This window comes from Bombus pascuorum, chromosome 4, assembly GCF_905332965.1.
Source record: "Bombus pascuorum chromosome 4, iyBomPasc1.1, whole genome shotgun sequence".
In the NCBI taxonomy this organism is placed as follows: domain Eukaryota; kingdom Metazoa; phylum Arthropoda; class Insecta; order Hymenoptera; family Apidae; genus Bombus; species Bombus pascuorum.
In genome coordinates, this window is record NC_083491.1 from 12,655,896 (window position 1) to 12,671,170 (window position 15,275).

Sequence of the window (15,275 nt, forward strand, 5' to 3'; positions counted from 1 at the left end):
ATATTACGTTTAGTATTCACGACATAACATTTGGTTTCGTCTCGTTTCGTCTTGTCTAGCCTCATTTAGTCCCGTCTAGTCTCGTTTCCTTGCTTTCGTTTCTCTGCCTGTGGACAGGTTATTTTTGAAGATGCTCCTACGTTTATTATTAAAGCTGCAGCTACTTATTATGCTTAAATCTATATTACAAGATTACATTTTAAAGTGTACCGCGAGACAATGGAGTAGTAAATGATCGTAGAAACGATAGTGATGTCTATACACAGGTTCATCTTCTTGTCGCTCTTTGAGATGAGTGTGTAAGTGAATAGTAGTAGATTGTATAATGGAGAAAATTGCAATTTTTATGGATCTTCGGTAAGCTTCCTTGGTATGAGAATACTATGAAACATTAATTGCGAATCAGTGAGTTGAAGAATACAAGTTGAAAAACAACATTTTCAGGTATCTTGCAAAATAGTTTTAGTTTGCACAGTGTGATAGCGTATCATTTAATGATGCTGCCACGATTTAAGCAGTGTTATGTTAACTGTGATAAACGTTCATATTACAAAACAAATTGTGAATCAAATTTCTTAGATGTCTTATGTATTGAAACAAAGTTACATCGTGGTTATATTGATTTTAAAGCTCATCAATTTAGTGAATGTAGTCAATTTAAACAAATTGATCGAAATGGTGTTGATAAAAAGTTGCTTGTAGAAGTTTGAGATTAGTTAATAATTTATGAATTAGCAAAATTAATAAATTGATAAGTTACAAGTTGTTTCATAATAAACGTTGACAAGAATGTTATATTCGTATTTAATAAAATCCAAATTCGCAAAATAGTTATCGATGAGTTCGTTCAAAGTCCAGATTGGTCAATTTTTTTTTAAAAGAATTATTTAGCCGAACGAGTTCAGGATTCACGGTACGTGCATTTCTTTAGCGTTGTCCTTTGGAAAGAGCAATTGGTTGGAAAAGCTTCTGACGATGAAAAAGGATAAACCACCAACGATAGTGATAACCTAGTGACCTACCTCTCAGTTGCCACGCTACCCGGTCGTCTTTGAAAGCTACTAGCATCACAAGTGCACAACTAGGCCTATTTTGCTAAGAAAAGATAGACTCGTTATTGTTGTGTTTCATTAAAATCACTCACGACTTATACGATATCCAATTTCGATAACATATAATAATATTTGCCATATTTACCTAATTTGTTTTAAATTACATATCGTGTTTGGAACTAACTAGTTTAAAATTTGTTTTACCTTCAATTCCCTGTAACAATACCCGAGTTCAAGTTTTCATGACTTTCCTTATGACAAATTTTGAAAAATTAAAAATAACATTTCCTTTAAATTAATGATTTATAGATACAAATAATTTAATAATTTTTAATTTAATAGTATAATGGATAGACCGATTAATGCGTTAATGTATAGAGCTATGGAGTGTTGTTTAATTGATCATGACTTCTTGTATAGAGAAATCGAGAGTGTTCGTTGAATCGTACTTTAATGAGGTTAATTTCAAAGTTATAGCTATAGATAATGCTTGAGGAATTTCGCTTGATTTAACCCTTTCGCGACTATGATATATCTCGCCCAAAGAATCGTGGATAAAAATCAATTCGTGAAACATGTCGGTGGATGCAAATAGGTTAGCGACGTCAGATGAAACTATATAGATGTTGTATTTTTAGGAACAAATTTTTTTCTGTTTGTTATGTATGAAACAACTCAAAATATGACGTAACACAATGTTACAGTTCTTACAAAAATAAAAATAAATTCAGAAACTTATAATTTTCATGAACACAACTAGAGAAGTGGAATTTAACTATAGACTTGTTTCATTTTTTTAGATTAGTATTTCGTTTTGAACATTATATATATTTTTGAATACCATATATACTGTACATTTTTACATATAAAATTTTTTTATAAATGCATAAACATTCACGGGCTGTTACTATTAATCTTAAGAAAATTAGGATGAAGATTTCTGTGCCATTGCCTTCTAACGAAATATACTTATCTAAAGTAATCAGAAAAATGAAAGAAGAAAATTTGAAATTAAATATTAGTTAGCTGTATCAGACAGACTAATAGCAATTTACCAACTATAAGTCGAGTTTTCATGCATTTAATGAAAATTGAAAATTGCAAACATGTACATATTATGGAAAAATATTCAATGTATAATAATCACCATAATATTTAATGGCTGGAACAAATCTCTGTCTAGCTTCTGGTTTAATCGTGTTTATAAAAATCTAAATTTGCATAAAGATTCACAGTCTAGCAACAAATAATAATTTCGTCTCCCTTGCAAAATTTCAATTTGTATCGAATTTTGCATTTAATCTTTTCTACAATCTCGATAGCATAATTAAAATAATAAACAAATTGCAAATGTTCATGCATTTATGGAAAATTGAAAGTTGTAAAACTGCATACACTATGTAAAAATATTCAATGTATAATAATCACCATAATATTTAATGACCGGAATAAGTCTTTGTTTAGTTTGTACTTTGATTACCTTCATAAAAATTTAAATTTGCGTAAAGAAGATCCGGAAGTAGAATTCCGTAATAAAGATCCCAGATCATAGCTTAGCAATAAATAATAATTTCATCTTTCATTCAAAATTCCAATTCGTATTTTCTCAAAGTAAATACATTGCCATTCATATCGTCAACTATATTATCGAATAAGCGAAACGTTGATGTGAAAAGAAGCGGATTGGGAGGTTTAATTAAATGAGCGTTACGGCTTATTGATAGTAAATCGATCAGGATCCCATTAAGCCTGTGAGTATCCGTGTCTACTCAGAAGGTGAAAGAGTGTAGCAGATAAGACAAGAGACAAAAGAGACCTGATGTATGCATTCCTGTCTCTTTCTGTATTCCCAGAAACGCTGACTTCGCTCGTTTTGTCTGTCGAACAGGCTGACGAGAAAGAAAAGCAAAAAAGAAAAAAAAAAGAAAGCAATAAGGAAAAAGAAGATTTCTGAACCTCGAGCTCTGAACCTCATCCCTCTGGAAGCAGCGTTTCTTTAGCGAATCAGCGATGCGTGGCTGAGTTACCTGAAAGCTGAAAACCTGCTGTGCTCTCTCTGTTCTAGTCGGCTATGAAGCGAGAAGGTAGAGCACACGTCGCCGTAATTTCCATGTAATTTCACTGTGACAAAGCGCGTGCAAGAATATATCACGCGACTATCATTTAAGGGATAAACATAGGATTCATTCCTTTCAAACCGATTGTCAGCCCCAAGCGTTTCTCTGCTTTACGAGTTCTTCGTCTTGTGGAATTGCCAATTATCTTGATGCCTGCATACTTCGTACGTGTCAAGATCGAAGTGCTGACGGAATAATCTGAATTCCAAGTATGGCGATAGTACATATCGGAAACCGGAAGTGGTCATATATCCGAAGAGGTGAGTTTCCAAGAATTGGGTCAAATTATCCGATTCGTGCCACTGAAACCGTGCTTTGTCGTGCGTGCATCGAAGGTAAAAGTGAGAAGCAGGCAGCGCGAGTAAGAGTGAATAGGTAGAGTGTAATAGAATACCATAGAGTTAGGTCATTCCTTACCCTTAATCTTATATTACGTATTTCTTTAATTTAGTGAAAAGTTGTTGGTTAAATATAGTAATGTCCGATATCATTTTGATCGTATGAATCTCAATAATCCAACCAACACCACTTCGTAACGGCGTCATAAAAAATAGAAAAAATTATATTTTTCCCATTTTGGTAATTCGATACCGGATTGAATTACATAGATGTGGATCATAGATAACGCCGAGGGCCGCCAGTTCCACAAATTGGCGCGAATAATTCCCATATCCTAGTACGATTTTCGACGTACGTCAGGATATTAGTGTTACGTCTTCCAGTAATCGTTCTGTTAACATTAAAAGTAACAATTTCATACAGTTTCGTCAAAATGAATACATTATTTGAAATTTGTTATTTGAATAATTATTGAAAGCACGCAAATGCTTTTAGCAAATAATTATTGTTGTAATTAAAACTATAACTAATTAACTAAAACTTTCTTAATAAACTAATATATATATATATATATACAAAATATAATCCCTATAATATTAACTTTTATTGAGGTAGAAACAGGATTATTTATAGCTATTTATTTTCATAACATCACTCTAATTGCAATTGTCTATGTATAGCGAATTTGGATACACATTAATATTTCGTAGCTCTAGTATTTTTGTAAGGATTTTTCGGAATTTTTATGTCCTAATTTCATTCTTTATTTGTATTTCAATAGATAAAAAGATCTTTAGTACTTTGTGAATAAATTTAACTTCCACTTGAAACGAACATATTAGTCACATTAAGACATTTTATAAATATAGAAGAACACGATTCAGTCGAAAGTTCCTTTTTTGATGAGTAATGTTCTATATCTGATGGGCTGAATTCTCTTCCTCTGATATGTTAAATATACTAAATCTTCTGAATTTTTAGTTATACGTAAGAATTTCAGTTTGTGTATTTTACTTCACACATTTCCAACGAGTTCTAAGCAACGATGTTGAAGTAACACTTGTTTATTTTACGGTTATAAAATTTGCAGTTGTAACTACGTGTATATATAATATGTAGCATACATATGTATACGTAATTTATTTAACCGATATTTTAGGCAACTGACAGCTGCAATAACTAAAGATTATTTATTACTACCTCTTTTTATGTATCCATTACTATGAAATATCTTAATTGCACATACATACATACGAGTGCATTATATATTTTAATTAGAATTGTCGTATGAGTTATTAGTTACGTCACGAAATCGAATGTCATTTTTAGCATCGCGAGAAAATAGAACGAGGGTTATATTCGAGGGTCAAATTTTAAAACGTCGAACAAAATGAATTGTACAATGCAAAAGCGTTGTTAATTGTCTATAAAATCCTAATTGTATGTAGTGTGGAATATTGATAAAATATACTATCATTACGTACATAGAAATATTTTCTTGGAAAGAATTTCATTCGTTATTTATTTAATAAATATTTGACTTTACGTGATTATCAAATCAGGGTGCTTAGTGCAAGTGAAATAATCTATTATCTATTTAGCTGGTGTTACTTTGCGAGCTTGCATCATGGCAGGAACAATTGAAAATATTTACGAGCTTTGAAGACTCGACTTGACTTTAAGAGCAATGCTTGTCTTAAAAGAGGGTTATCGACGTGTTCCGATTGGAGTTTCAAACGAGATTGACCTTTTGCGGAGGAAGTGAATATCGATAGCGTTACGATACATATGATTAATTCGGATGCAGAAAATTAATTATCATCAATTACTATCGACAACGCTGAAGAAGAAATGATTTGTTGTATATACAAGGTTTGTAACAGAAATGTTAAAGTACTCGTAAATAATCGGAAAAATTCATATGATTTTTCTATACGAGTTTAGGCTCGGGACAAGTTACCGAAGACATAAATTTAGCATTTGGAGAAGGATTATGTAACTGTTAGGACAGTTTAACGTTGTTTCGTGAAATTCAAGGCTAGTGATTTTTCATTTGAAAACGTGTCGAGGAACAATTATGTTTTAAGGATTATTGCTGGAAATAATGTATGACGAACAAGAGAAATGGAGTTTCAAATGAAAATAAATTGTTCTGTCACTATTTATTACTTTGTTCAAAGAAGAAAAGTAAAGGAAATAGGAAGGATTTTTAAAACATATTACAATTTGTTACGTGACAATCAGTAACGTTCAACAACAAAACAATGGCTTAATGAAAATGTCTTCATCGTATCGTTCAAAGAAAATAATATTCACTATTTACTGAATTTGTTTATTACTATTTCCTACATATAATAATCTAAAACCACAATTGCGATATTAATATTTTGAAAAAAAATCCTTGTTGTTGGACTAAATATTTCACGATAATATTCATACAATAGTTCACTGATCCTCTATAGTACCTATGATTTTTCGTTCGTATAAACAGTAGCAGGAATTCAGATAAGTAGATTCAATCGGCAGAAATTTATGTAGTCAGACATATACTAGTGGAGCTCCATTTATCAGAACGAAACTTTAGTTAACGCTTGATTAAATAAACTTCTATCTATTAAATCCACTTATCTGAAGATGAATTTCCATTATGTGAACGGAGAATTATAAGTTGCCAGAAAAATCAATGAATTCTTATATTACACTGATGAAATGAACTCCAACCCATCATAATCTATTACGTGAAAGTGAATACCCATTCTATGAATGAAAAATCAAATGGACAATTGCTTTTATTATATGAATTGTTTATTTCTCTATTTATCCAGTTTCAAACGAATGAAGTTCTTCCGTATAGTTTTATTTAAACAAACGAAGAACATATAAACGAAATTCTACTGCATTGTCGATACGTGTATGAATATGAACGATAAGCAGGACCTTAAATTTACAACTATAATATGAAATTACACGTAAGATCGTAAAGTTCGTGAAATGATTGTACTTTGGCTTTCATGGCCTTCCATTCCCTTCCGTGGTTGGGAAACGAATATGAGAAACGTCCGTGCATGGTCTTCATATTTGGGTGACCTAGATTTTCGTAGCGCAGCTGCATACACTCAGATGGTGCATCGACAGAATGACCTTACACGCTCTTCTGCACTTCTACAGCTCTAGAGTAGATACGTATGTACATGAATATATGTATGTGCACGGTCTTCTGCAAATTTCAACGAGACAGGTACATGCGAAATATCCGACTGACAAAATTAAATTTGTGGTTCTATAGAGCTTATTATAAAATCGATTCAGTTTTTAACGCGTTTTAACAGGCTGAGTTCCAGTAACAGTCGAAGGAACATTTATCATTTTATATTCCCGTAATTAGTCATTTAGTGATCGCGTATAATAGATATCGATCGTTTATTTATGACTAAGCATTACGTTTAGCTGAATGTGTTTTAACATACAGTGAAAAACCATAACTGAATCAATAACTATAGCTTCACACGAGTCATTTCTTGTTGTGAATTAATTATGGAAATAAAATATACTGTACTTTTTTCGGGTAACATCTTTTTGTTCATAATAAGAAATATTTACTGATCAAGTTTTCCAATAAAAGCTACAATAAAACAAAATTATAATACGAAAATAATAAAAAATAATAGAAACCAAAATATTGTCTCCGGCAATAAAACTTTTTAGTTTTAATAATTTTCCAGTGCTTAATCCAAAAGCTTATTGGCTGTAGAATCGCTTTGTGTAAGAATTCGACAATAATCAAAATGAGTTTCGACTCATTACTCTCTGGTACTCTTAAGCAATTTAAGGATCCATCGAACAACAAATAAATGAAGCCATTGGTTCAATCATACAAGTTGTTAAATAATTCTGATAAGTGGCTCTCGTATTTCGCTATTTATTTTACTTTATCATATATTTACTAATCTTGTGATTGGTGATCGTTTTCTAAATGTTGAAAATTGCTTAACCAATTTCCTGGTAGTGAAAATGTTATTTGGATGGCTGCAAATGGCAAGTTTTGCTTTATTAGATGATGAAAGGTTGATTCGAGATGGTTAAAGGCCAGATCCGGCAAATTCATTTCGATAATATATCAGTGACGATTAAGAGTCATGTGGCGAAATTTTTTGGTATCTGACGAGTTGCTGTCTGGCACGGAGCCAAGCAAAATCGATCGGCGGTTAAAGTACATAAGCCTTCTGCTTCTTTATTTATTCACGCTACTTGCGCTATACGCTTCAACGAGAAGTCTCATAGTACAGAAGTTGCACATATCTGTGTATATGTTGCTACATGATATACGTGTATGCGAATGTTTGGCGCATCGATGACTCCGCCATCCAATGTATGTATATTTCCTTTCCATATTTTCCTGCGAGTAAACTAGGCGGAAGAAAATAATGGAATAATAGAAAAGATCCTCGTTTTCACAGTTGTTTGGCCATAGCCAGAGTTTGTTCGACGTAAAACTTCTATTCGTGTCTTTTCGTGACTACATTGCATTAGTCGGGAAGCATTACTTTGAGATATTTGTATTCTTTGGCGATGTTTAAAATAACAGTTATAACTGGCATTGTTCGAGATAATTGCTGCGGAAGTTCGTTTTGAGTTACAATCACAATCATATATTGTAGCAACTGCTAGGATAGATATCAATATATATTCTTATTTTCCAAAGCGTTTTATTATTAGCAGATTGCAGATTTTTATGCATTTATGAAATTTTAAGGTCGAAAAATGCACAGAATTCACATAATATTTAAAAATATATGAAATATACAAGGTGTAGTATTTGTTATAACTAGGCTCCTGATATTTATGCATTTTTAGGAAATTTAAGATTCCAAAAAAATACGGAGTGCATATAATATGCAAAAATATATACAATAATTAAAGTAGAGTATTGTTTCTTTAATTATGTTCATAAAAATATAAAGTTGCATAAACGTTCGCAGTCTAGTTAAAATATTTAGTAGGTAAAACAAATTTCTGTCTAGGTTCCATTATATAGTCATAAAAATATGAATTTACATAAATATTCGCACTCTGACTTTCAGGTTCTACATACTTTATTTTCATAGTACTAGATTTGTGTATTATCAAATTTCGTATATTATTAAACAATAGAAAGTTTAATATACGATACTTGCACTTTTTTAATAATTTTTTAGTAAATGTTTTTAAAAAATATTTTTTAGCCATTGCAAGTAACGAAACTCCTTATATAAAATTCAACTTAATTTAGATCGTAATTGCTGCTCGAAATAAAAATCAGAGAAAGTTGTTCTATAAAAATATATAATGTTACAAAGTTCGCTGACGTATAATAGTTTTACTGTAATAACAAATGATCAAACGCCAGTGGTTGTATTTAATAGATCTTTTACCTGCGTGTAGTAAGTAAAGACAATCACGAAGTGAAACTGATGCTTGGAACGGTCGTGCGTTTCGAAAAGTGCTAACAAAGAGGTTGAAGTACAGCCATGTGTCTACTTGTCGGCGCTAGTCAACGTTCGTAGACGAGTGAACTTCAAGTACCACTTTAATCGCATTTAGATGTTGAAACTTCTTATTAGCACTGTTAAAATAACACAAATTTTTCAAACTAAAAATTGCAACGTTATGAAATATACAAATACAAAAAATATACAAATTTGCTTAAAACAGGTAGTACATTAAAAAAAATGTAAAATAGTCTGATATGAAAACATGAATATAAGATGGAAAGAAATAATTTGCATAATTAAAAATGTAGAATTATTACCTTTATACCTTGTACGTCAACGCAATTATTTATGTTAAAGGATATTATAAATATTTGAGATTCATTCCCTTACCTGAGATTTGTTTCCTATAGTTCATGATTTTCTGTAATGTTTTTTTAATTTAATTGGACTAAATGGTTTAACGTTGAATTATATTTTGTGTTTCAGGTGGTGTTAGTTTTCATTCTCAGTATAGCATCGCTTATAATATACTTCATCGATGCCTCCAGGTAAGGAAACCAATTATTTTTCAATTAAAAATATTACATCAAACGTTGTATATTCCTGTTTAAACAAATGTCATTTTAATCCTATATAATAATTACAGTATAATTAAAATGAAATCTAATTTTCGTTATCTGTCCGTATAGTAAAATAAGATTGTACAATTATGATTGTATAAATTTGTTCATACAAAAGAATTCTACTCAGCAATCTAAATAAACACAGGAGAACACACGACGGAACAATATTTCTCATCGCTGATTATGTCATTAGTGTTCGTTTGTTTGTTCACGGCAGTTAGATAAATCGGCAAAACAAATATTAACGTAATTCCTTAACATCGATGTGACAATTTTATGTTACAGCGAAGAGGTGGAACGTTGCCAAAAGTGGAGCAACAACATTACTCAGCAGATAGACTTAGCTTTCAATATATTTTTTATGGTCTACTTTTTTATACGCGTAAGTGTAAACACAACAATTTTCACGAACATAAATATTGGTATAAATTTTCAAAATTTTCTTTCATCCTCATTGTTGATAGAGATATGATATAATATTTTTTGAGAGTTCACAGAAATGGATAACATTGAACATTTATTTCGTGATAGTTTATCGCCGCCAGTGATAAGCTGTGGTTCATGCTGGAGATGTATTCGTTCGTGGACTACTTTACGATACCACCGTCCTTTGTGTCGATATATCTCGATCGGACGTGGATCGGACTGAGGTTCCTCCGAGCCCTACGACTGATGACGGTCCCTGACATCCTCCAGTACCTAAACATTCTAAAGACATCGAGTTCCATTCGTCTCGCCCAACTTGTATCGATCTTCATCTCCGTCTGGTTAACAGCTGCTGGCATCATTCATTTGGTAAAATGTTATTCGTTATTTCGTCAACTCTAACCTTCCCTTTCTTGTTTTTCATTCTTCTCGTTCATGTCATTTTTTCACATGTGAATACTTAAGTAGTTAATTACTGGTCGTCTTGGACCAGTAATTTTAAACAATTTTTCACTTTTCTTATGTTTTTCTTTAAATCTTGCTTTGTTTAAAAAAATTAAGGTGACCTATATAGCAATAAAAAATTATTGGATGATATTCTAGAAACCTGGAAAAGAATATTGAAGAATTTTTCGAGGATTTTTAAAACAAGAGCCTACGAAAATTGCCGAAGAAAGGTCAAAAGTAATTAGAAATTTTATTGCAAAGTATAATAGAATTACAAACATAATTCTTTTTACTTCACTGACGTTGTTATAACGATATCGACAATGTGAATATTGTTCTATATAAATTTAAAAATACCTGCAATTTTTTTTATAGAAAAGATCGTTAGCTTCAATTAGAGAAAATTAATATTCAGTTTGGTTTTTAATTTACGATATGCTTGGTGGCAAGTTTAATAAAAATATTTTTGGGAGAATTTAATTTAAGATAGGTTTATGAAGTTTTCTAGTTACTATCACTATTGTAAATTGTTCAGTTTAAAAGGCACAAAGAAGTATATATAGAATAACTACTATTATGATTCTACGGAGAATATCGTTTTTAATAAATTTGACAAATCACTAGGAGTCATTGTATCCAGAAGTATCTAAAGCAGTATGTTTGATATTGAATTATAAGTATAGGAACATTGTTTGCCGGCAGCTTGAAAACTCAGGGGACCCGTTCGAGTTCACGAACCCTCAACAGCTTTCGTACTGGACCTGTGTCTACTTTCTCATCGTGACGATGTCCACGGTAGGATATGGCGACGTTTACTGCCAGACGGTCCTCGGCCGCACATTCCTAGTATTTTTTCTACTCGTCGGTTTGGTAAGCCCTCTTTATATTATCCTTATACAGCCAAAATATTATGTTTAATATGTTATATGAAATAAATGACTCTTTATAGTTCAGTGTAGAAGAATCTCGCACGAAAAATCGAATTGCCTGAACATCGCAAATAAACTTTCTTAGTTCTTCAAATATCGTCTACTACGTCCTTGTATTTCATAAGATTCATTGTCAAATTTAAACAGACAATTTGGTTTTTCCCGAGAAGTATTCGCAGTACGAGCTCTGCGAAACACGTGACCGTCATTTTTCATCTATAACTTATGCGCAGATGCATTTTTCTTTACGTTATCGTGAGATTATTCTTGATAATCTCAATAACCGAGTATCGTTGTTTTCGCAATAATTTTACAGCGACACTCGCAATATTATTTCATTGTACATTAATAGTATTTTTATGATTATTAAAAGAACGATTGTTGTTTGATATTAACACGAGGAATTAGATCGAATATGTGAGTGTTTCGCAGAATTCGTGTCGTTAGAGTAGAACCTTGATCTCGCCATGAATTGGCAGATCAGATTTTCGTAACATTTACACATTTATTATCCTTGAGACACACAAAAACGGTGAATATTTCGACTGTGTACAATGTTCTCTGGTCAGCTCGATTTCTCGCGAAATGAATCAAAGATACTGCTTTACCCATTCGACGATGAGACGTTCGTTTTCTTTCATATTTATAATGCGAATTTCTCTTTAATATTTCGCTTCTCTTATTTCTTAAAATATCAGAATTGCTATCTGAAAGAAATTCTTTTCTTTTGGAAAAAGGAAATAATCAATTACTCTGTGTTCGCTGTCGGCATTATAGTAAAGCTATAAATGTAAAATTATCTATATCTCTGTAATTACAATGTCTATTAACTCCGTAGATGTTTTATAAAATTTCGACGAAAAGTTCGAGTTGCTGAATTTTTACGAACTTCTATGATACTCCTTTTCTACTAAATTACCACTCTCTGTAATTCTAATTGAGCGATTGAACGTGAACATAATTCAGATCCGTTTATCGTTCTCCTTAAAGGATGATTAGAAGGCAATTTTATCATATTTTCTAATATTTACGGGATTGTTGTTCACTTTCTTCAATATTTCTCTAACTAGATGACCATCGTATTCATCGCTATAAATAAATAACCAATTTTCCAAAATTAGCTAACAACGATGCAGAAATTTAATTAGCACGTTCAATTTTGAATCCAGAGAGACTAACATAACGCAAAAAGAAATTCCTGAAGACACATCTGAGCTAATATAAAGCGTGCATATTTGTTTTTCATTTGTTGAATAATTTTTACTAGGAGAAATTCGCATTTTATCGTGAAATAGCACGAGGCAAAATGGTAAAATGGAGGCATAGACGCATAGATTTTCTGTGTAGTTAAGGAACCATCGGAGAACAGTGTCACTCGTCGCGAAATCGATTGCTTCGTTTGAACGACGATGCGCAGTGTCTGCGAGAAGTGTGACTGGCCGCGAGTGTGCGTGCGTACCTGAGCGTGTGTGATCGATCGTAACAAATCGCGTATTAATTTCGGTAGTCGATAGAGGAATAACGATACGAATTTGTATTTTCATAGTTCGTTGAAACATATCGATATGTTATAATATATCTAGAAGAAGCCTGAGCATCGCCGTTTAAACGCGGGTATGCTAGCGTAACGTTTGTCTACAAATGTCATTTAGAATACGAGAGATCAGTTAACAGCATAGTAGACACTGTAAATTATCGAAACAAAGTAGGAGGACTGTTCTTTTCTTCGAAATCTAGGACCTCCGACAAACCTTACGCCAATCACGGTAGCCGTGTTTTTCGACCAGACGAGGAATCGACTCGTCTCTGTGAAAGATGAAGAATCACGTTGCGTAATTAACCTACTGTTCAGCTCCGAAAATTAATGCACTTGATTTCTAGCAATAATAAAAATAGGTACAATAATCTTGAATAGATCGATTCTGTACGATTACAGTTCTTCAAATAAAATTGACTGGGAGAGTAAAATAAATATTTTCATCGAATTTTAGTATATTTCAACGTACTATTGCTATCTGAATGATATTAGAATATAATTTTATAATGATAATTTATTTTTAATTAATTAAACAATGGAATTACAACTCGAATAATTTAAACGAGTTATATCATAATTAATAAAATACAAATAATATTAAACAATATAATTCGAATAACGAGGAGCATTTATTTTAATATTTTAATTAATCTCAGATAATTTAATTCAAATTAAATGTAATAACGAAATTACTGCTAATAAGGCACGTAGATTCACATTTTCTCTATTTCAACGGTTACCTCTGCTCGCGCATATCGATCGTACAGAACGAGTCGATTCTTCGTCAGGCATCGAGACCCGGAACGTAAGAATTTCAACCGAAATCACAGGGCAGCTTCACACTTTCTCTATCTATCTATCTCTCTCTCTCTCTCTTTTTATACCGATTTGAATCGTACCTATTTAAATTGAGCCCCCACACCACGAGTCGCATATATAAACAATTTTATATATGCCATTGAGAAAAGGGTATATCTCATTCATTAAAAAAAAAAAACAAAAAAGAAAAACAGAAAGTAATAAAAAGGAAAAGAAAACAAAACGAAACGCAGCTTGCTGTAGCTCGGTCCAATTCTACGCCTTGGCTACGGCTTGGACCATTTTATATTTCTCGTAACAACGAGAGAAAAGCAATTGAAAATGAGGAAAGGAATAAAAAAAAGAATACGTGAAAAAACGGGAATAAACGAATGGATAAACAAAGAACGAGTAACGAGTAAGAGTTCGAAAGTTTTCTATAGCGATACTGGCTACCTGTGCCTTATGCCTATACCTCTATATGTGGCCGTAGTCGGGACCGTCTTGATATTTCGTATAATATTAATTACATAACCCTCGTTCCTCTACTTTTTACTAAAAGATGATTCCTCTATTACGTTTATTATTGCTTTGTTATTTTTATTACAAGTCGTGTGAGATGAGTGCACTTTGGATGCAACTGTACATTTAGCTCTTGAATTTTCATAGTCGTGTAAATCTTTGATTGACTTTATAACATAAGCAAATTCGTAATTTGTAGATTCTTAGGCATTTCAGTAACTACATCAATTTGTAATTAGATTGTGGATGTTTACACAAATTCATATTTTTACGAATGCAATTAAGAGGAGAGGAAGCTATTGAGAATTATATTATTTATTAAACGTTATGTGGAATAATATATTTTGGATATTTTACGTATTTCTGAGCGCATCCTGTGTATTTTTGTATTTTTACATTTCCCATAAATGCAGAAATATCGGCAGCAATAAGGATAAATAACGAATAACGAATAACGAATAAATACGAGGAAGATCAATGTAAAAGTAAGCGAAATAATTAGCCTTTTTTTTTATTTATGTTTAAAGATGCAAAACTATACGGAATATACCACGTACAATTATTACTTTGTACAATTATACTACATAGAAATATTTAAAACACCCAAAATAGAATATTTCATAATTCACGATATTTCATAAGTAAAACATATTTCTCCACAAATTCCATTTCTTAATTCATCATCGTGAAGATATAGATCTGTATAAACATTGACAATCTAATAATAACAAAATATTGAAGAACTGTGAAACGGTTCGAACCAGTGCGGCGTTTCAACACACAAACGTACGTTCTCAACGAAAATGTTCGCCTTGACTCGAAACTGTCCCTCAATTACGAGTTCCACGTCCTTTTGTCATATCTGCGTGAATTATAATTCGCCAACTGGATTGAAGGCAACAATAGCGTGATTACGAGGGAATATGTGATACTTTGAGAATAATAGACGAAACGTTGATGACGGTGCCCGACGGCGACCTTCTATCGTTCTCGTAGCTACACGCCTCACTCTGT

The 15,275-nt window shown here is 32.1% G+C and overlaps 1 protein-coding gene across 11 annotated transcripts in view; it reads left to right on the forward strand.

The window, feature by feature from the left end:
- Positions 1-15,275, forward strand: part of LOC132906053 (calcium-activated potassium channel slowpoke) — a 108,007-nt gene that overhangs the window by 21,170 nt on the left and 71,562 nt on the right. For all 11 annotated transcript variants that reach the window (XM_060957897.1, XM_060957894.1, XM_060957895.1 and 8 more), the window contains exons 3-6: positions 9,466-9,527; positions 9,888-9,984; positions 10,134-10,397; positions 11,178-11,345. In XM_060957897.1, the coding sequence (XP_060813880.1) occupies positions 9,466-9,527; positions 9,888-9,984; positions 10,134-10,397; positions 11,178-11,345 (591 nt within the window). The remainder of the gene's footprint in view (positions 1-9,465; positions 9,528-9,887; positions 9,985-10,133; positions 10,398-11,177; positions 11,346-15,275) is intronic.